The 23,725-nt window shown below is 41.1% G+C and overlaps 1 protein-coding gene across 5 annotated transcripts in view; it reads right to left on the bottom strand.

Annotated features, from left to right (window-relative positions):
- LOC122807255 (interferon-stimulated gene 20 kDa protein-like) overlaps positions 1 to 23,725 on the bottom strand; it is a 457,143-nt gene that overhangs the window by 346,221 nt on the left and 87,197 nt on the right. For 3 of the 5 annotated variants that reach the window (XM_044078354.1, XM_044078350.1, XM_044078351.1), the window contains exon 2: positions 5,096 to 5,325. In XM_044078354.1, coding sequence (XP_043934289.1) covers positions 5,096 to 5,323 — 228 coding nt within the window. In that variant the 5' untranslated portion in view covers positions 5,324 to 5,325. Of the gene's footprint in view, positions 1 to 5,095; positions 5,353 to 5,526; positions 5,615 to 23,725 lie in introns of those variants that run through there. The other 2 variants (XM_044078352.1, XM_044078349.1) reach the window with 2 other exon arrangements.

Raw genomic sequence — 23,725 nt, 5'->3', positions numbered from 1 at the left:
CTCAATGCCAAAAAGTGTATTGTCATCCCCTTTGGTAAAAACTCTGTACCCATGAACAACCACATAGCTGGTAGTCTACTTAATGCTGAAAATGTTATAAGAGACCTTGGGACACAGGTGGACAGTAGTCTCTCCTTTGATAATCACATCGCCACAGTGGTCAGGAAATCCTTCTATGTGGCTCATCTCATCACATAAGGATTCTCATCCAGAAAAAAAGAGGTCATTGTTCCCCTCTACTCATCACTCATTAGACCCATTATAGAGTACAGCGCACCTTTTGGTAGTACCTCACAAGACATCTACAACAACTGAAAAGACCACAGAAATACCTCACACAGAGGATTACTGGCCTCAAACAGATGTCCTGTGCAGACCGTCTCAAAAAACTACAGCTTTACTCCATCACATATCGCCTACTCAGGGGTGATCTCTGCATAACATACAAAGCTATGTCAAGCCCAGAGCTGTTGGACATGCTCCACTTAAAGAAATCCCAATTCCTCCGAGCTACGCGCTCTAGGGTCCATAACCTTGTCACCACAATAAACAGAACATGCTGGAGGGATAGATTCCTGTCCCAGAGAGTTCCCATACTCTGGAACAGACTACCTATCTATGTCAAACAGAGCTCCTCATTAGCACTCTTCAAGAAAAATCTTTGATGATTGGATGGGAAATGGGAAATTCACCCCGGGGATCACTTCTGTGGCTCTGCTCAACAGGGGCACAGGAAAATAATTTTCTTGGGTGGCGAAAGCCAGGGTACATTTTTTGGGTAGGCTTGTATGGGAGCTAGGGCTGATAGCCTAGTACCTACCTATGAACCTATGGATGATCTCTGAAGCATTGTGCTGTGCCACTAACCTGGAGGTATGGGTATCCTTGATGAATAAGGATACTCCCCCACCTTTTGTATTTCGGTCCGGGCTTTGTGGCCGAAATGTATGTTATGAGTTGTAGCCTGGTAGTGCTGGGGTGCTCTCTGGAGCCTTAAACCAGGTTTCTGTTACTGCACATATATCGATTTCTCCATACTGAGGAGTGCCTCGAGTGTGTGCATTTTGAGGTTTAGACTTCTGGCATTGAGTAGCATTAACCTCAGTTTTTTGTTACTTGTGCAAGTTACAGCGGTGGGTTGGTCTTTTGAGCCTTGCCTAAAAATGGCACTATGGGGGTGGCAAGAGCCTTGGCCAGTATTTGAAAGCCTAAGGGTGACAGCTGCAAGCCGTCTCTAGCAAAGCAGCATGGCTTATCGAGAATGTCATCCCAGGCTGACAGACACTGGATCCCCTTTGAATGACACCAGAAGCTTAGTCAATTGTTGAAATTGATAAATTTTTCTCTATACCATGGTATCATTCTTGGTGAGGGCAGGATGCTACTCAGGGTCAGGGTTATACCGGCCTGGGCTACATGATCAGAGAGCTCCTCCATGTCTCTTTTCATGTAGTCCAGGGAGGTACGGCTCAGGTCATTCACACCAACATGGACAATGACAGAGTCATATTTGTACTTGTTTTGAAGTGACCTGAGTGCTTGTGTTATGTGGTGTATCCTGGCACCCGACAGGCAGCTAACAGTAACCTTCTCCTTGTTCAGCCTCGTGAGTGGGACGTCTGTGTGCCTGACTATAGAGTCACCTGTTACTAGTGTGTTGGGTATGTTATTTTGCCTTAAGGGCTGTGATTGTGTGGCAAACTGGTTTTGTGAAGTATGTGTTTCATGGTTTGTGTTTTGGGGTGGAGATTGCTTGGATGTCTGCTTTGGAGGTCTCTGCTGCTTCTGCAGATTTTTATTTAGAGCCTCCGTGTATGTTTTTGTGTATTTATGTGTGTTTTTTGCTGGTGCTGGTTTCATATGTCTATGTGAGGCTGGTGGTGTGATGCATGTAATTTCCTTCTCCTCTTGACTGCCTGGTCCAGTCTTGGGTTGAGAGAGCTTAGCCTCCAGTTTGGCTATATAATTGCATCTCTCGCATGTATTAGTGTTTGTTGGAAGGAGGAGAGGGGTGTCTGTGTACATGATGCAATTGTAACATTTCCTCTAAATGCCCAGATTCATCAGTTGGACCAGAGAGTACACCTGAAACTGCCCTTTGGACATGCCTAGATAGGTACAGTGAACTGTTTTACTGATTGGCTGGTAAGGTCGAATAGTGAGCCTTGTCCTTCTCTACAATATTGGGGGGTCTATTGCTAAGGTTTATTGGTGCTTGCTATGAGTTTTGAGCAAGTGCCAGTATGAAAAGTGAATGGTTTGAGTGCTTAAGTTGAAAGTTTGTCTAGTTCCAAGTGAAAAATTGAAGAGTAGACTTTGTGAAGCCGGGAATAGTTATACCCTAGCTAACCGGCACTGCCCAGCACACAAAACCTTGCAAATGCAGGTTTTATAGCAAGGAAATGAAAGAGATAGGAATTAGCCCACAATGGCCAATAAACTACTAATTTCTGGGCTGAAACCACTCATCCAGTGACAGATAGGCTGCTCAAAGCTCCTTCTCTCACAGTGAACAGAGAAACTTCCTTCTATCCAAGTAAGGTATGGGCAAACACAGAAACTTGTAACACAGCCCTGACTTGAGCACTAACCTGAAAACTGGACTATACTAGCTTAGAAAGGTGGGAAACAAGTATATATTTCTTTTTTTTCAGAAAATAAAGCAGATACAATCAAAAAAACACTTTAAATGCACAGAAATGGCTATCACACTTGAGTGTGTAGCCTACAACAGTTAAACAGGTAATTTAAACACAAAAATGACTTTTTTAAAGTGCAGGCAGTAAAATAAGTACAATATTTAGCTAAAACAAGCCTTTTAAATCACAGAAACTCTAGAAAATCTGTGTTTTAGCGGAATTAACTAAAGGCAGCAAGAAAATGCAGAAAAATTATACTTAATCACTCCAAAGTCTATCTTCTGACACTTTGCTGCAGTGGAACTCTGCAGGGCACCAGGCAGGAGCTTGCTGAGCTGTATACTAGCACAAAACCTTACAAATACGGGTTTTATGTAAGATTATAGTTATCTATGCCAGATATCTGTTAGAGAAAGCCACAGTACATTGTCTCCAAATGAAGAACAGTCAAGGCATTAAAAAAAAATAGAAACACATTTTTTCTTCTTTAAGAGGACAGTATATATATATACACATACACACATATATGTATACATATATAGACACACACACACACACACACACACACACACACACACACACACACATGTATACATGTATAGACACACACACACACAGACATAAATGTATATATATATATATATATATATATATATATATATATATATGTGTGTGTGTGTGTGTGTGTGTGTGTGTGTATGTATACATGTATCTATTTTGTTTATTCAGACATTTAGATATAGTGATACATCAAGTCAAAGAAATACTGCAATATTTCCCTTTAGAATTATCATATTTGGTTGTGTAAAACACTTGCATCACTTAATCTTTTACAAACAAAGCAAAACCCTTTACATTGAATGGAAACCTTTAATTGCACATGGAATTTAAGGTTGTGCTCTCCATCATATCACAAGATGTAAGCCAACGGAGTATAGTGGTTAAGGTAGTGGACAATGTAGCTAGAGACTTTGGTATAAATCCTATCAGCTATCACAAGCATGTAATATTACACTGTGCAAGTCATTTAATTTTGCTGTGCTCATCGGAATTCAATGTAAATAAAATAAATTTTAAATGTACTATTATAACCAGCCAGTTGCCAGTAACGTAAGTTGTAGTGCAGTCCTCATGATCTCATATTCATACTACAAAATATCTACAGAGTCAATGTCCAGCAGAATGAAAGTGAGAGATGTGAGACACAGAACTAAAGTAAGCTTTATCACTGCTTATGAATGAGTCATTCTTACATTGCGCATGTAAACAATACACATTTATAAATGGTAGTGTGCTTTTGTCTGTTGGCAACTATGCATTTTATGTTTCATCGAATTATCTCTATTAACATTTATTAGTTTCATTCCTAAGTATTTTAGAATAACCACTACTTTGTAAACCATTCAAGTCATACTTGTTACTGGCAATCGTGTATCATGCTTTGTGCTGCATTTAAGAAAAGGAAGTAAACATTCTTCTGGTTGGGCGAAATTAAGATTTGAATAACAGCCCTCTACACATCATAAGCAATAAAGTTTTTTTTTTTTTTTGTACATATGCAAATCAGAAAACAAAATAGGAAAGGGGAGGTAGAAGGTAGAATGCAGAGTGAAAGGAAAAAAGATCCAGATACTGAAGGGCAGATATCAAATATGAAAAGTTGCTAGTGGCCATTTCTCAGGGATAGAATCAGATCAAGTGGTGTTTGAAGTGCTGGACAACTAGATGACACCCTGATGAAATTTACAGCTGGCAAAAAAGCATCAACTCAAGATGTCAGTGAGGTACAACCATGGAAGTAAGGGGGCTTCTACTATAATGATGTCATTATAAGTTGTACAGTGGGGAAGGGGGAGATGGGGCATGGCATATCACAGGAATAAGTGACGTGGTTCTCCCTGCATGGCTCTAATCCTCTGATCAGGGAACAAAATAGACAAAATGAAAGAGAATGGCTTAAAGTGCCTGATATAAGCAGCACAGTTGGGGCAACCTAACTTCCATTTAATGAAATATTAAACCAAGTTCTCAGATGATTGACTGGAAAGCAGTTTGGTTGGATGTTAAAACTATCATGGCATTTGCTGATATGTGTTTAAGGGATGTTCTCTAGGGTCCTGGTCAAATTTTCTGTAGCCAGTATAAATGGTATACTAGGCCTCTCCTAAGAAAGCGCAGTAGATTCATTGGGATACGGTAGTCAACAAAATCAAATGCATACCAAAAATTAAATAATACAGTATTATTCCAACAAAAGGCACTCTCTCATACCATGTCAGAGCAAACAACCATACATTCATCTGCTACTGAAGTACGAGTAACTAACATGGCTCTATACACTGACTCTCAGTGGTTGAAACAGTAAGTTAAGGGAGAAGCTAGACACATAAAGTCTCATTTGATGAAATGGCAAGGATAGGAAATGGAACACATAGACAAAGCCTCTCAGTACTTACCTCCTTTCTGGCAGTCAAGAAGGGAACTGCTGATTCCATATGTGACGGGCGAATACCACTCACAGGGGTCCTGTAGTCAGTTATAATACCTTCAGGCTTTACAAATTTGTCATACAATACATTGCCATAATAGTCCACAATACTGCACCGAGCCAGTTCACTTTTATGTCCAAAAAATCCCGTTCCTACCATCTCACAGTCCATTGCAACAATCTTGCTGACATCCATGTCTAAAGGTAGAAAAAAAATAATCATTCCTTTGCTATAGGTCAAAAACCTGTTAGGTGATCCATCATTTTTCACATTCACTGAAGCATTGAAATATTTGACAAGTTCTTACTGAAGCATGTACCAGAGAAGCTCAAAATGAAACCAAAGCAGGCAGATGTGTACAGTTCTCTAAGTGAGAATGAGGTATTAATTATATTTACCTCCACGTCAGAGCAGTAAGTCTTGGAACTCCTGGTACACAATGAAACAATGAACCTGCTATGTAGTTGCACAGTCCTAACATATGGCACTGTTACTGCTTTCTATGCAAATCTCCCTAACTATATCACAAAGGTTTTATCAGTATAATCTGCATGTGTCAATTTAAGCTTTAACAAGGGAGGAGTTAGGTTATTCAGCTGTACCACACACTTCATTTAACTTTGCTTCATTGTTATAACTCCTTATTATGTCTCTGCCTTCTCAGAAGGATTCTGGAAAAATGATTCAAGACAATTTATTTCTTTAATGTTTTCTTTTTTTTTCAGATTCAAGTCAATAGATGCAGTCATTTAAGTACTAAAAAGTGTAACTTCATTTGAGTAGTCTCTCACAAATATTTCTGGTTTCTGAAACCTTCTGAATCAAATGGCAGAATGGTTAAGACATGTAAGAATTTCCTCTGCTATTATTCTAAAGTTGGGTATACTTTTTGTAACTAAATAAGCTGTGTTAGACATGTATGCCTGTTTTCAGATGTCACAGCAAGAGGTTCCCCTGTTTGATTATCGGCTGGAGTGCCTTCTGTGTGGAGTCTGCATGTCCTCCCTGCAGTCGAGTGGCCTCCAAAAGACATGCGTGAATGGGCGTGCCTTCACTGAAGGTTGGGCATCGGACTGGCAAGTCAGCACCATATAAATCTACTGCCAATCATTAGCGTACCGGAGTTCCGCTGTGGCGACCCCTAACCGGGAAAAGCCGAAAAGGCAACAAACCTGAAGATAAAACATTACATTTCCATTGCCTGAGTAGTAAAAACAGATTTCAAACACTACCAGTTACCTAAAATAAACAGTGCAAGCAAGGTAAAACAGAAGGTATAGTTTGTAGATCACAAAATTATGAAAAATAACCAAATGAAATGGCATACACATTCAGGTTAAAATTACTTTTATGTAAGAGGTGTCATATGGTTATGCCTAAGTGTTTACTGAAACTGTTCCATAGAAGTTTAGTAGCAAAACTGCTATTGAGCATAATGAAATGTTATCAAACTGGTTAATGAAAACATAAGCCCCACTACATCAAAAGGGATTATATGGTGATGAGTCCTTATCCCAAGGTGCAATGACTTTGGAGTCAGTTACATTAAATAAGGGAGTGCAGGAAGTACAGTTCCTGCACTGAGAAGTATGGTATGCTGTACCCTCCCCCAAAACAATTCTGTTTTTTTGTGTAACCTTTCATTATTCTCAGAGGTGATCAATACAGTTAGCTTACATTTATGCTTATAGCCGTTATGAATGTAGTTTTGTACTGACGGAAATCAGAGTAGTTTCAAAGAAAAGGAAGTCGTCAAGTATTACATTTAAAAATTTGCTTACTTATTTATTTGCTTTTTAATTACTGGGAAAGTCCATCTGGGAACTGAAATGCTCATTTTCAGTGCAGAGCAGGACCTGGGAGAAAAGCTCCAAAACAAAGACAGAAAAAAATATTTTTGGCAATTCAAATTAAAACAAACATTATTTACAGAGTATTTCAAAGCAAATGTTCAGCAAACATTATTTACAAAGAATATCAGATTAAGGAAATACATATTTTCAAGATAGTGTGACAAGAATGAAAAATATTATATTAATACACATACATAGTATCCATAGAGGACAGAGATAGGATTGCATATTTCAAACTTAGGCGTGGTACAGTTGCATAGTTATTAGTTGGCAGGTCATATTTTAGGGTAGACGTGAATCGTTGTATGTTATTTAAAAGCCTGATATGGTCAGGAAGTTTGTTCCATGCCTTGGAGATGGTGACAGAGAATAGCGAGCCACTGTTATAATTATTATATTTATTAGCAAAAGTTAGTTTAAGTTCTGAGAATCATAGGATTCTGCTTGGAAAATGTCACTGGATGACATTTGCAGGAGAGAGAGTGTTTTAAGTGGATGGTGAAGTATTTTGCATGATGTGAGTAGCTAGGATGGGGGGGTTGAGGTCGGGGCAGGACGTCCTGCTCATTAAAGGAGAGTGAAGCATCTCTTATAGTCTCTCCTTTCTAGGAGTAGTGATTGCTGCAGGACTACTGTCTGGTTTGCTAGAGAAGGTAAACTCTGACTTCAAACCTGGGAAGATGGAACTTGTCAGGTGGTTCATCTAGGAGAAGGTAATTCTGACATCAAACCCACAATATGGCCATTGGATGATGGCTGTGCTGCCTTGTGGACATCTAAAGGAGAAGAAAAGGCTATGGGAGTAAACCCAGACAGAAAATCCAGAGTGGAGCCTCTAAGGTGGCTGGTTGTCAACTTTGACTTCCTTCTGGCAGGTCTTGCAGCCAAGCTGATGCCAAACATATCGCTACATGTTCCTTTGGACCACAAGAGGGGAATCCTGTCAATGAGGGATTTCAGCATCTCCATATACCATGCCCAGACTTGCATCTTGTAGAGGTCACTTCAATGCCACTGCTCACAGCATTAGAAACAATTCAGGAGACAGCAGTCATGAGTTATAAGTCCAGAGTGATTGGCATAACCTTGGATGCTATGGGCAGTCTCTGATGGTGGGAGGGCTCATTGTAGTCCCACTAGTCAGCTATCACCCACCTCAAGCTGGGCAGCTGCCAGCCAGTAAGATGCTGATCCACCGCAGTCTGCCAGCTTTAATGGGTGCTTGGATCTAAGATAAATAGTAAGGAGCAGACTGCAAAATCCTGCATCAGGCAACAACAAAAAAAGAAAAGTAAACTATCAACATTAAGACTGGCAAGCTAGAATGGCAAGACATTATGCCCTGGCCTCTCTGATGATCTTTGCCAGGTTGACAACTCCAGGAAAACATCCATCTTTGACCATGACCTCAGGAGGCTCCACATCAATATTGCTGTGCTGTAGGAGACCAGCCTTCCAGCAAATGGTAGCCTCAGAGAACAGGACTACATGTTCTTCTGACAGGGGAAGGAACCAGAGGAGCAGAGATTGCATGGCATTGGTTTTGCCATGAGAAATTCCCTGCTGTCCTCAGTTGAACTGCCATCAAATGGCACAGCTCAAATCCTCTCTCTCCGCCTTTCAGTGTCTTCAGGCCAAGTGACCATCCTGAGCATTTATGCTACACACTCTGCTCTGCAGCTAAGAAAAAGGATGAGTTTTACATGGAGCTTGAGACCACTATCAGAGGGATACCTACCACAGAACAACTAGTCATGCTTGGAGACCTCAATCCCCGAGTAGGAGCTGACCATGATTAATGGCCCAGCAGCATCGGACAGTTTGGTTTTGACAAGCTGAATGAGAATGGGCAGAGATTGTTAGAGTTGTGCTCTTACCACAACCTCTTCATGACCTACACATCCTTTGCCACCAAGCCTAACCACAGAGTATCCTGGTATCACCCAAGGTCTCATCACTTGCACCAGATGGATCTTATCATCACTAGGAGATGCTTGCTAAGCTGTGTCCTTGTCACCCACAGCTATCACATTTGCTGACTGTGACACTGATCACACTCTGGTTGGCACCAATGTGTGTCTCCAGCCCAAACAAATCCAGAAATCCATGCCCTTGTATCAGCACTGTCAGGACATCAATGCCAGACCTGTGCAAGCATTGCAGAGGCCCTCAAGGACTGCCCACAAAGCAATGTTGAAGCAAAGTGGACCCATATCCATAATGCCATCTACAACTCCACCATGGATAGTTTTGGTGAAAGAGAGAGGCAGAACCCAAACTGGTTTGAAGAAGGAATCACTAAGACTGGACCAGCACTTGCAGCCAAATGAGCAGCACTACTCAACTACATGAGGAAGCCTTCAGAGATGACTCTGGCTGCACTCAGAAAGGCCAGAAATGATGCCCAGTGAATTATTTGACAATATGCCAATGACTACTGGCTTTATCTCTGTCACAACATCCACTCTATGAATGAGGGCATGAAGAAATCCTTCAACCAAAGTACAGTCAAAATTACACCCCTAAAGTCTGCCTCAGGTGATGTCATTACAGACAGAGGCAAAAAGATGGAGAGATGAGCAGAGCATTACTAGGAGCTCTACTCTAAGGAGACCATTGTCACTGACGCAGCAGTCGAAAACACAACCCCCCCCCCCCATCGTGGAAGAAAGTACAGTTGTGTACCTACCATAAATGTAGATGTTCGAGTGTATTCACTGTTGCAGTCATTACTCTAGGGTTATCCTGCTGGCAGGCTACCTGCAGTCAGCCTGAATTCCAAAGTCCTGGTCCGGCGTCGGTTGCTGTCACCTCTTCCCTGACGTCAGTGCGCCAGGGGTATAAAAGATGCAGCTGATGCCATTTTCTTCAGTTTTTCTTGCCCCAGATGTAAAGGTGCCCCCAAAAAGGAAGGCTAAATATATTATGCCAAAAAACATGCATGCAGTAAAGAAACATTTCCTTCATCTACAAGCAAATACACCACATAGGTTGTATAGAATAGAGAAGTACAGATAAACCCCAGCAAAAGAAAGGGGGATAGTGGGAGGTTAACCTGGACTGCAACAGTGAATACACTCGAACATCTACATTTATGGTAGGTACACAACTGTACTGTGTTCATCGTGTTTCACTGTTGCAGTCATTACTCTTGGGTTGAATCCCAAAGCTGAGGATGGGTGGCTGGGCTAAATAGAATTAGGAGAGGCTATGAGGCCCTGCAGAACTGCAGTGGCAAAGCCTGCTCTGGATTTAGAGTAAAGAGGTAAGTGGTAGTGCTTTGTGAAAGTGTGCACTGAACTCCAAGTTGCAGTCTCTAAGATGTCTTTGGTTGGTACTCCTCTGAGGAAGGCTGCTGAAGTGGTTGCTGCTCTGGTAGAATGAGGCCTAATGCCCTTAGGCACTGATTTGCCATGCTGAGAATAGCAGAAACGGATGCAATGGCCTATCCATTTAGAAATAGTATGTTTTGAGATAGTCTTTCCTTGTGATCCTGCAGCATATGACACTAAAAGTTGCTCAGTCTTTCTGAAAGCTTTAGTTCTGTCCAAGTAGAAGCGTAGCTGCCTGTGTATGAACAAAGAATGCAGAATTTTCTCACCCTTGTTCTGTGGGCTCGGATAAAAGGTAGGCAAGTGAATGGTTTGGTTGAGGGCCACACTGGACACCACCTTAGGTATAAATGTTGGGTTTGTCCTCAGAGAAACCCTGTCTGGATGAAAAATGATAAAATGTTCCACAGCCATGAGTGCTTGTATCTCCGAGACTCATCTTGCAGAGGTTATTGCTAGGAGCAGAGCTGTTTTCCAGGATAATAATTTTATATCAGCTGTTGAGGCTGGCTCAAAAGGAGGCAGTGTGAGGTTTTTCCAAGACATAATTGAGGTCCTATGCCAGAATTGGTGCTCTCCTTGGAGGCCTGATGTTTTTGGCCCCTCTGAGGTACTGCCTTATTAAAGGATGAAAAAAGATAGGTGGTTCCGTATTGTAATGGGCTGAAATGGCAGAGGCATGAATCTTAATTGATGAAAAGGAAAGGCCTTTGTCCAGCATCTCAGTTAGGTATTGTAAAATCTGAGGGATATTTGGTACATACGTGTCAATGCCTTGTTCCTGGTTCCAAGCACAGAATCTCTTCCATTTTGCTGCATAAGATTTTCTGGTACTGGGCCTCCTGGCCTCCAAGATAACATCCATAACAGCTTTTGAAAGAGAAGTGTTCTGAATGGCTACATTATCTGCTATGCTGCCAGATTTAAGGTCCTGGGTTGGCTGTGCAGGATCTGATTGTTTTGTTGGGTCAGCAAGTGAGAAGTTTGAGGCAATATCCATGCTGGACCTTGAGACAAGCTCTTTAAGATTGGGTACCAGTGCTGGCGTGGCCAGTCTGGTGCAATCGGTATCATTTTTGGCTTCTCTTGTCTGACCTTTAGGAGTACCCTGGGAAGGAGAGGCAGTGGAGGAAAGGCATATACTGTTAGATTTTTCCAGCTGAAGGATAGGGCGTCCACTCTCCATGCTTGTTTGTGATAAATCTTTGTGCAAAATCTCTGTAACTGGCAGTTGTGAGGGGAGGCAAATAGATCTATGTCTGGGCATCCCCATTTCCTTGTTATCATGCTGAAGACTCGTGGATCCAGTTTCCAGTCATGGGGATCCATGAGGTTTCTGCTTAGTTAGTCTGCCAGAGTATTTGTTTTTCCTGGCAGGAATTGTGCTTGCAGGTGAACTTGATAAGTCAATGCTGTGTCCCATAAGGTCATTGCTTGTCTGCATAGGGGGTAGGAATGTGTGCCTCCCTGCTTGTTTATGTACCACATGACTGTAGTATTGTCCATCTTTATCAGAAGCTGTCCTGGATGAAGTAGATCCTTGAAAGCTGTCAGGGCATTCTGAACAGCTAGCATCTCTTTTTGATTGATGTGAAGATGCATCTGGCTTACAGGCCATGTGCCCTGAATACATTTTCCTGCCATATGGGCCCCCCAGGCATAATCCGATGCGTCCATTGTCAGTGTCTGTCTGGCTGTGGGTAAAGTGAATGGCAGACCCTTGTTGTGGTGACAGGCCTGTGCCCACCATCAAAACTCCTGTTGCAGGCAGGGAATGAAGGTAATTACTGTCTCCAGGCTGTGGCAATGCTGAGTCCAAACACTTTTTAGCTAGCATTGTAGTTTCCTCATATGCAGTCTTGCATATGGAATTAGTAGAATGCAGGATGCCATGAAGCCCAAGGCTTGCAGGATTTTACTTGCAGATAACTGGGTCTTTGTTGCCAACTTTTTGAAGTAAGAAGTCAGTTGCCTTTGTTTGTCTGGCATGAGATAAGCCATCTGGGCAGTTGTATTTAAGCTTGCGCCCAGGAATATTATCTTTTGAGAGGGTACTAGTTTTGATTTCTTTTCGTTTACTGTGTATCCTAGGCAAATTAGTAATATTTTTACAAATGCCAGATGCTTTAGAAGAATGTCTTTGTTCTCTGCTTAAATAAGGCAGTTGTCCAAGTAGGGATATATTTGAATTCCACTTTGTCTGCAAAATGCAATTACTGGTGCCAGGCATTTTGTGAAGACCCTGGGTGCAGTAGATAAGCCAAAGGGCAGTGCAGAGAATTGGTAGTGCATTGAGCCAGCTATGAATCTGAGGTATCTTCTGCAAGATTGTCTGATTGGGACATGCAGGTATGCCTCTTTTAGGTCCAAAGTTACGAGCCAAGCCTTCTTGCCCGGCATGGGCAGTAGCTGCTGTAGAGTCAACATCCTGAAGTTTGGAACCTCCAGAAACGTGTTTAGTATAGACAGGTCCAGTATTGGTCTCCAGGTTTTGTCCTTTCTGGGCACTAAGAAAAGTCTGGAGTAAAATTCTTGCCCCTGCTCTTGTTGTGGTACTAGTTGAATGGCCCTCATGTCCATGAGGGCTGTAATTTGCTTTTGTGCCTCTGCCCATTGATTGTGTGGCAGGTCTGGCATACCTTTTGTCCTTGGTAGGGTGTGAAAATGGAACCTGTAGCCTTGGGACAGTATGTTCAAGACCCATTTGTCTTGGGTAATCATTTGCCAATTTGGTGAAAAAAGTGCTAGTTTTCCCCCTAAGGGGGCTACAAAAAGAAAAGTGATTGGATCTGGCAGAGGAAAGTCATTGGGACTGTTTCCTATAAGGTTGTGATTTGTCTTCTCTGCTTTTGGAGGTAGGAGCACCCCATTGTTTAGGCCTGTATGAGCTTTGAGGCTGAGATCTGCCTCTGGGATGTCTGTATCTGCCTCTTTGTGGCCTTTCTGACACTGGAAAGGACTAATTTTTTGAAGGCCAGTTCCTGCTAAATCTGGGTGGCTGTACCTGTAAGAAATCCTTAACAGTCTGCATGGATTTCGCTTTAGCCTCCATTTTCTTCAACACCTCTTCTGCTGCACCAAACAAATTATCATGCTGTAATGGAGCATCTAATAATTTTGCTTTAACATGATCAGGCAGATTCTGTTCTTTTAACCAAGCATGCCTTCTAATAACAGAACCTGCAAGAGGCCTCCAGTGAATCATAACCACATTGCAAAGTATGCTTTCCCACTTGTTCAGCTGCATGTAATAAATCCTGCATTTCCTTGTTCTCTGAACATTCAGAATTTGTCAACATTTTTTGTTTAAGCAGTGACATTAAGTATGGCTGATATTTAAGCATATGAAACTGACAATTTAAAGCCCTTACAGCCAAGGTAGCAGAAGTGTAAACTTTTTCCCCCATCTGTCCAGTGCCCTAGAATCCCTATCAGAGGGGACAGGGTTTTTAGCAGTGGAAGCTTTGACCCCTTTGGGACCCTGAGATATAGTTTCTGGGTCAGCAGCAGGGTTTTTATATAGGAATTTATGAGAATCTGGGACCCTGTAGTATCTGTCTGGCTTAGCAGGTGCAGGGGGTAAAGAGTCAGGGGACAGGCCGGACTCAGAAAATACATCATCTACAATGTCTAGAACAGGTGGAATAGCAAGGGGTCTGTGCTGAGGAAGAAGCAGAAAGTCTCTGAGCCTTTTCTTAGATTCTGAGTAATCTTGGCTCTCTTAGTGGAAATGCTCCCTCATGATGCGCAGGGTTTCCCCAAAAGAATAATCCTCAGGAGGAGAGGCTGAAGGAATGGATTCTTCAGCATCAGAATCCTCATAGGGAGGAAAAGAATAATCCTGTTCAGAAGAGGAATCAGAGGAAATAGAAACCTGATCAGAAGAATCATATTGTGTCTCTTGCATAGGCCTCTTATCAGGAGGGGGATGGGATCCCCTGATCAAAGTAATTAGGTCTTCGGCCATTTTAAGCATCTGTTTTTTAGGCATGGAAGTCTGAGAAGGAGAATGCTGTACTTGTTTCTTTGTCTTTAGAGCTGCTTTAGTCTTTGTCTTTGAAGCTGAAGATGGTTTAACATATAACTGTGTAGGTCTGAAGACACCCTCAGAAGCCGATGCCTGCTCAGCGGCTCCGGACCCATCTGAGGTAATGGTTTCTGAGTGTTCAATACCTTGAGTATCCAGAGGCCCAGTCGGCTCCACGTGGGAGTCGGAAGTGGCCTGTGGCTCTGAGGTAGCGGGCGCCAGGGGCTGCGAAAGCACCTCACTGAGAACCGGCGACTGGCCTAACGGAGGCCTCGTCGTCGGTTTTGGACCTTGGATGCCTATCCTTTTCCTTGTCCTTGCGTTTTTTGTAAACTCCGGTCATCGGCTGTTCCAATGGCATTATATAATTAAACCTTCGGCCAAAGTAATGAAATGCAAAATCGAACCGACGCTTAATAGTGCGTTGGTTAAATCTAGCACAAAACCGACAGCTAGTAACATTGTGGTCAGGGCCTAGGCAAGGAATACAGTAAGAGTGAAAATCCTTATGAGGCATTTGCTTCCCACAAGAGATACAATTGTTAACTTTTTCTGATATTGGTCTGGAGTAAAAACAAAAAGTTTCCCCAATGGGGTACTTGGCTTTAATGAAGAATTTGGTTCTGAAATTTAGATTTGAAAATCTCAGGAGTCAGCCGACCGGCACTTGCAAACTGCTTTTGCTTCAGGCACCGCGTGGCAAGAAAGACTGAAGAAAATGGCGTCAGCTGCATCTTTTATACCCCTGACGCACTGACGTCAGGGAAGAGGTGACAGCAACCGACGCCGGACCAGGACATTGGAATTCAGGCCAACTGCGGGTAGCCTGCCAGCAGGATAACCCTAGAGTAATGACTGCAACAGTGAAACACGATGAACATTTTGATGATCCACCCTCTGTAGAAGATCTCAGCAAAGCTATCGACTTCCTTGCCTGTGGTAAAGCTCCAGGAAAGGATGGCTTTCCTCAGAGGTCATCAAGGTTGGCAAGAAGTGCGTTCTCCTTGACCACCTTCATGAGCTCCTGCTACAGTGTTGGCAGGAAGGAACAGTGCCCCAGAATATGCATGATGCCAAAATCATCACACTGTACAAGAACAAAGGAGACCAAACTGACTGCAACAACTACCATGGAATATACCTCCTCAGCATAGTTGAGAAGGCCTTCAACCACATAGTTCTGAACAGGCTGCAATCACTCACAGAATATGTTTACCCTGAGGCACAGTGTGGATTCAGAGTGGGGAAGTCTGCAATCAACATGGTCTTCTCACTAAGGCAACTGCAAGAAAAGTGCCACGAGCAAAGGAAACTGTTGTGCATCACCTTCGTTGATCTATCGAAGGCATTTAACTTAGTCAGCAGGAAAGCTCTCTTCACCCTGCTACAGAGGATTGGATGTCCCCCCAAACTTCTGATGATGATTAGATTCTTCCTCAAGGACATGCAAGGTGTCTTATGATGGCTCCTCCTCAGGCCCATTCCCAATCAGAAGCAGAGTGAAATAAGGGTGTGTACTTGCTCTGATGCTCTTCAACATCTTTTTCTATCTTTTATTGTCCCCTGCCTTTAACAAGTTCGAAGACAGTGTATACCTCCACACTAGAAGCATTGGTAAGCTCTTCAACTCTGCATGCCTTTGAGTGAAGACCAAGGTGCAGACAGCACTGATCAGATGATGCAGTTTGTAGATGAACCTGCCCTTACCGCTCACACTGAGGAAACACTACAACACCTCATAAGCTCCTTCGCTGGTGCTCGCAGAGAGTTCGGCCTCACAATCAGCCTCAAGAAGACCAGCATCATGGGGCAGGATATCAGCAGCACCCCCTGCATACTCATCGGTGATCACACTCTTGAGGTGGTGAAGGATTTCACTTAACTGGACTCCACCATCAACAGCAACCTCTCCATGGATGCTGAGCTGAATACCCAGATTGGTAAGGTAGCAACAGCAATGGCACACCTAACAGCAAGGGTCTGGCATAACTCTAAACTGACCATCAACACTAAGGTGAAGGTGCACCAAGCATGTGTGTTTGGCACTCTGCTTTATGGTAGTGAAACACGGACCATGTACTCCTGCCAAGAATGCAGGCTCAACCCATTTTATCTATGCTGCCTCAGAAGGATTCTGGGCATCACCTGGCAGAACCGCATCCCAAAGAAGAACATCTTAGAGCAGGCAGGGATATCAAGCATGTTTTCCCTGCTCTCCCAAAGGAGATTATGCTGGCTTGGTCATGTCAGCCATATGCGGGATGGTCAAATCCCCAAAGACCTTCTGTATGGCGAGCTTGCCACCAGCTCCAGACCCATAGGAAGTCCTGTTCTGCACTTCAAAGATGTCTGTAAGAGTGATATGAAGGCAGGTGACATCAGTCCAACAGGCTGGGAAATCTTAGCCGCAGATTGCATCACTTGGAGACTGGCCATCAAGACAAGTAGCCAGACGAGTGAGAAGAAAAGAGAGGAGCTGTCGGAGAAGTGAGAGCACAGATGGCAGAGGACAGCTTCGATACCTACACAGCCAGGAGTCAACTACACCTGCACAAACTATATCAGAGACTGCAAGTCAAAAATCAGACTTTACAGTCACAGCAGGCACTGCACTTCAACCATCAACTAATTTCGTGACACAAACTTTATTGTCTTCCAAGACAGATAAAGACCATCACCAGAGTAGCTAGGAGAGGGTAATATGTTTTGAAAGTTCAAGCCAGTTGAGGGTACTGAGTCTGTGCAGTGATGGAAGAGGTTTTATGGGCTGCAGGTGAATTTGCCAATTTTGTTGAAGGTGCTTTATAGTTTGTGTTTGGTAGAAGAGTTCAGATTTGTGAATATTGTTAAGGCATATAGGATGGTAGAAAGGAGAAGGGAGGAAGCAGCTATTTTTTTACTATGATCACATAGCAGGTGCTTTGCTCTGTAAAGACAGCCCAGAATCCAGTTTGTCTGTTTAACTGTAGTTTTCGAATGTGTAGATCAAATTTTAACCTGTTATCAATGACAATGCCTAGTAATTCTGTGTTGGAGATGTTTTCAATTTTGCATTTTTCAAGTGGTCTGGCAAGAGGAGGGCGGAAGGACTGATATAGGGTGTTATTTTGACAATTCAGTGACTGTGCAACCTTTGTGTAAAGAGATTTTGAAGGAAGCTTTCCATAGGGCTGGGAAATAGTTTTCTGTAATGGATCTATTAATGTTAAATTGTTAATCACTATGTAATCCAATGTAACTACTGTCTGTTTATTTTACTGTGGAGCTTTTCTCCCCGGGCCTCCGCTGAAAATGGACCCATGTCCAGTCGGACACTCCCGGTCAACAAATTTAAATAAATAAAATAAATAAATAAATAAATGATAGATGCAGGGCAGCAAATGGTGTCAGTGGCTATACTGAAGTATTCAGATGGCAGGTTGTCATGAGACAGTGTTGTGGGTTTCAGTTTTTTTAATATATTTTTTGATGGTATTTGTCTGGATGGTTGTTAGGTTGAGTTGGGGTGCGGAGCTATGATCTGAGGTTAGATGGTGGGAGTATACATTGTTACAGATGAGAAAGAATTTGGGGTTGGTTTTCTGCCTGATTTTTATGAGGATGTTTAAATTTTCCCCAAATCTTTTGATTTTTTTTTTTTTTTTGGTATGTGTGGTCTGGTTTGGAGAGAAGTAGTTCCTTTCATCATAATGAACTTGTGCAGCTTCTGAGGAACCGATATCTATCTAGGTAGGACTGGGTCCTAGTTTCCTGCCATTGTTCTCAGGCTTTGTCTCTGTCTGTCATAGGTTATTTAGTTTGACAGGTTAGCCATGGGGCAGAATTTATTTTCATTCTTTAATATTCTTTAATATCACAGTGGAGCTTATTGGTTTAGTATGGTGAAGAAGGAATTACTGAAGTGGCAGACAGCTTCATGTAGATGCTTCATCTAGAGGCAAGATATTTGAGGGATTCCCAGTCACACTGTTTGTGTGTCATTAAATATGGATTCATTTAATTTCATTTATTATATGAGGTATTCTCTGTTGACATAGGTGGGGTAATGATCAGGGTCGGTTGAGAGTATGCGGTCTAGTGTGTATATTCTTTTGGATATTTTGTCAAACTGTGTTGGTTGTTGGATCAGCTAAGAGAAATGCTAGACATTACTATTATGGGGGGGTAAAGCTAGATTTGTCAGAGGTTCAATCTACACTAAGTTCTCTGAGCAGGATGGTTTCTTGGCTGAAAATAGATAAGTATCTAAGTGTTTTCAGTAGTCTTTGCATTTTTGGGGGGAGGGTGGAAGTAGACGGATACAATGACTCTGCATTTCTGTTAGGTGGAGTTTCACTATTAGTATTTCTTCATTGCTATAAAGTTGGTAGGTGGGTATGAATTTGTAAGGTGGCTTAAAAATGATGGTTTCACCCCCAGCCCATTTACTTATTTGGTCTTTCTAAGTATGGTGTAACCAGGAGGAATGATTTCTTCATCTTTAATTTCAGGTGTTAACCAGATTTCAGCATTAATTAGGATGTAGGGTTGATGGAATTCAACCTATGTATGAAGGTATGACATCTTATTTTAGATGCTTTGGGCATTGAGATTATATAGTTTTAAGATGGAGGAAGAAATGGGGGTTTGTAGCGTTTAAGAGGCTTGTTGAGGAGGGAAGTATTTATGCAGGGTGTTTGGGTGGGCTGTTCGATGGGGCTAGTGTAGGTCCATGGTTGGGGTGTGCATCTCCACTCTCTCAGTTTACTGGGGTGGGTGGTGGAGTTGTTGAGGTTACAAAGAAGTAATTTTGGTACTTTTTTGCAATGGAGTGTGGGGTTTTAAATTTAGTAAAGGCTAGTAATGCATATTTTTTGAGGAAGATTTTGTTTATGGTGAAGAGGGATGGACAGATTCGGAAGTTGTATCTGTGAACAGCAGGTAAGTAGATTTGTTTGACTGCAGGTGGGGCATGATTTATAAGCAGTTATCTTGCTTAGGATAGGTAAAAGTTCCTGTTAGTGGAAGCAGATGTGTATGCATGATGGGAGGTAGAAAATATTTGTATAGAAAGGAAATGCGAGGAAGAAGACTACAAAAAATATTGGGATGCACCTATTGGGTAGATGGATTGCTAAGAGAAGGAATTAGAGTTAGTGAAGACATTCTTGAATAAAGCAGGAGATTGGGATAGTTTTAGAACTCTTGGGCAGTAGTTCAAAAGTTTGGTTACATGAAAGGGAACTCAATCACTACCTGAGACAATCAGGCTAAGGAAATGTTCAATATTCAGACAAAAGAGAAGGCCCACAGCTTGCATGGCTGGTCTGAAATAACATGTAAAACACAGAGACAACTGAGGTTAAACAAAAAAACACCACAAGGAAAGCTTCGCCACACAGACCATAGGACATCAAAACTTTATTCTGGTACCTCAGATTTTCACCTTCTTGGAATAAATCACATATAAAACTTGGTCCAATTTATACACCCAGTGCACCCATTAAACATTTAACCAATTAAGTATAAAATCATCATAATGACCAACAATTTAAGCAAAACTGCTATTTTAACATATAGCAATAATAATATTGCTAACTGCAATATTGGATGTCAAAGGTTTTTGTTGGAAACTTTAAAAGTGTATTTTCAAGATACTAATCGATTGAATGTATTTAATGATGAAACTTTGTTGGATGTAAGTTTACATGATCTGATCTTTTTTGAAATCTTGGGGGAAAGGGAAACTGACATTGACTATGTTGATAATGTTGATTTAAGTGATCCTCCTGCTGACATATAGAATGAGGGTTTCTGCACTGGTTATGGTTATTTATCTGTTCCCATTTTTTCTGCCAATAGTCGATTTATGCTACCTAAGAATTCTGTGGTTGTTAATTTGTTTGAAAACATGGTTTGTAGAAGGGTAGAACATGAATTCTGTGTGTTTGTGAAGAAAGAGAAGGAGTATAATCTTACAAAAAATGAATGGACAGACTTACAGAATGTTTAATTGCATTTAAATGAATATGTTTTCAAAGAAGCGGACAAGGGTGGTACCTGGGTTGTGATGAGCAGAGAACAATATAATGAGATGGTTAACAACCTAATATGTGAAGTTGAAAATTATATTGAACTCAGTAATAACTCTGTTAAAAAAATTAATTTGGAATTAAATGAATCATTGGAAAGAGGGAAAAGGGTGGGATTTCTGGAGGGTAACGATGTTGAAAGGTTAATTGTTAAGGAACCCAGGGATCCCAAGTTTTATGCTATCCTAAAAGTTCATAAAAGTTTGTCTAATCGTCTGTGGAGACCAGTTATTTTAGGTATAGGTTCATATTTGGAAAATGTGGGGATTTTTCTAGATTTTCAATTTAAAAAATATCTTTCTAGGGTTCCTTCCCTTCTGGGTTCCTATCAGATCGACGAAAAATCAAAATCTCGAATGCTAATATGAGCAGAAATGCAGGTAATTGAAACTGATATTGTGAGATTGCAATACAGTGAAGACAGGAAAATTTGCCCTTTCCTCACTGTAGTGTGATCTCAGAGTTGGAATATATTTTTTTGGGGGGGGTAGGGGGCACAGCCCCCTCATAATAGCGATTTTGATTACCTGCGTTTTCGCTCATCTGAGCGTTCGTGATTTTGATTTTTCATCTATGTAATATAGACCCTTCTTTTCCATGTGAGAAATACAGTAGAATTGTGTGACAACTTCAAAATGGTGGAATGGCAGGATGATTATTTTTGGGCCATGGTTGATATTAGTGCATTATATACTAACATCAAAACCGCTGGGGTGCCTTCTGTGCAGAGTCTGCATGTCCTCCCTGTGGTCGCGTAGGTTTCCTCCGGGTGCTCCGGTTTCCTCCCACATCCCAAAGACATGCTGTAGGCGGATTGGACACTCTAAAATTGGCCCTAGGTGTGAGTGCATGCATGTGTGTGCCTTCTGTGGAAGTTTGGGTGCCGGGCTGGCAACTTGACACCATAAAACTCCACTGCCAATCATGAGTGGACAGGTGATCTGCTGTGGCGACCCCTAACCGGGAAAAGCTAAAAGAAGAAGATGCTAACATCAAAACCAATTTTGTTGGATGTAATGCATAAGGTGATGGGAGAAGGTCCTCAGATTTCATATTTGCTGTCCATTCTGGAATTTTCTCTCTCCCACAATTATTTTAGATGGGACAATAGATTTTTTTTCCTGCAAATGAGGGGAACAGCGATGGGGGTACCTTATGCCTCGAATTATGCCATCATTTATATGGCTGAATTTGAGAGGCAATTCATGTGTCCTACTGTGTATTTTACAAACCATGTGGTGTGCTATAAAAGGTTTATTGATGACTTGATTTTTGTGTGTAGAGGAAGGGATTTTTAGAATTTGTGAGACAAATTAATAATAATGCACATGGTCTGAAATTTACTTGTCATATAAATTCTAAGAGTATAACATTTTTGGATGTGGAATTTTATGATGGTGATGGAAACAGGGCCCAGTATAAGCCCTACAGAAAAGCTACATCTGTCAACAATTTTATTCATGCAAATGGTATGCACCCCCCCCCCCCCCATTTACTGAAATCACTTCCTTATGGAAGTTTAGGAGAATTTATCAAAATACAGTGGATACAAAACTGAAAGAAACCTCTTTGAATGAAGTTCAGAATAGATTGCTTTTACGTGGTTATTCTAAATCAACATTACTGGAGGCCAAGAATTGAGTTCTGAAATCAAAGAAGGGGTTTGAAAAATATTGTGGAGTTACTGAGAGGAGTATGAGGAATAGGGAATCATCAGGAAATAATGAAGATAAAATATTCTTTGTAAAGAAATTTTCACATTTTTCAGTTATTTTAGAAAAAAAATAATAAGGGAGTCTTGGCATACAGTATGATACCGCAATAGGACATGTACTCTCTAAACATATTACTTTTTCATATGGAAGCTAGAGCAATTTGAAGGAGTTGCTGAATGGGGATGGGATGATGGTAAGCAGAGGGGAATACAGTGGGGACACTTGTTTGCGGAAACTGTTCTGTGTGCAGTAGGACCAGGAATTTAAATGGTCACAGAATTAATGGAAGGGACTACAGAGACAGGGAGTTCTTTGTTTGTAACTCTTTGAGAGTTGTTTATTATATTATTTGATGTGGCTGTCCAAATACAAAATGGTATGTCGGACAAACTAAAAGGAAGGTGAAGATCAGAATAATGGAACATCAGGAGAAAAATACTAACAACCCTGTAGCTAGTCATTTTTTATCTGCACATGGAGGGGTTGGGGAATGGCTTGTTTTTTAGTGTGTTAGCAGCATTACCACATTTGAGTTGAGGTGGTAGTTTTAAAGAAGAGTTAAATAGATTGAAATGTAGAATGGTTATAAACTATAGGACATTACATCCTAAGGGAATGAATCTGGATGTCAATTTAACCTTCTAGGAATGTATTTATGGTATATTATAGAATTGTACTTTTAGAAAAAAATATGTAAGTAGTATTTTTCTATAATATGTATTTAATGTTTTGTTTAAAGAAATTTTGCTTAATACATTTGAGTAGAGGTGGTAGTTTTAAAGAAGAGTTAAATAGATTGAAATGTAGAATGGTTATAAACTATAGGACATTACATCCTAAGGGAATGAATCTGGATGTCAATTTAACCTTCTAGGAATGTATTTATGGTATATTATAGAATTGTACTTTTAGAAAAAAATATGTAAGTAGTATTTTTCTATAATATGTATTTAATGTTTTGTTTAAAGAAATTTTGCTTAATAAATTGTTGGTCATTAGGGTGTTTTCATGCTTAACTGGTTAATTGTTTAATGGGTGCACTGGGTGTATAAACTGTACAAAGTTTTATATTTGATTTAACAGAAGGTGAAAAGCCGAGGTACCAGAATAAAGTTTTGAAGTCTTATGTATTTTTTCAATAACTGAGGTTGAATCCAGCTAGACAGAGACCACTAAATACACTATAGAGTGCTGCCACTAAGGGTGGTGCAAAGTAAATTGAATGATAATGCAGCTGCTATCTGTGAGCTGTTACAAAAAACAAAATGGCAGATTTTTCTTCTCATATAAAAAGAGAGACAAAACAGATGCATCACTGAAAAATTGCTGCCCTAGGGTTTATTACTGTTTCCCTTTATTACTTGGTATTTCTAATGCAGCTATTAAATCCAAATCAACCTCAAGTTAGGCTGTGTTATTTTATCACTCAAATTCAGTCGTGCTCCACAAAAATTTAGGTGACATTCATTAGTGGTACACAAGAAATAATTACAAATATTAAAATTAGGAAATATACCATTGTGTAAGTTGGTATGAAAACCAAATACCAACTATAAATTAGACCATTAAGCTTTAAAAAAGGATGATAATATAAAGACA

This window comes from Protopterus annectens, chromosome 7.part0 (assembly GCF_019279795.1).
Source record: "Protopterus annectens isolate FY-2018-M chromosome 7.part0, PAN1.0, whole genome shotgun sequence".
Lineage (NCBI taxonomy): Eukaryota > Metazoa > Chordata > Ceratodontiformes > Protopteridae > Protopterus > Protopterus annectens.
The sequence above is the reverse complement of the archived record's forward strand: the minus strand, read 5'-3'. Positions and strand labels throughout refer to the sequence as shown.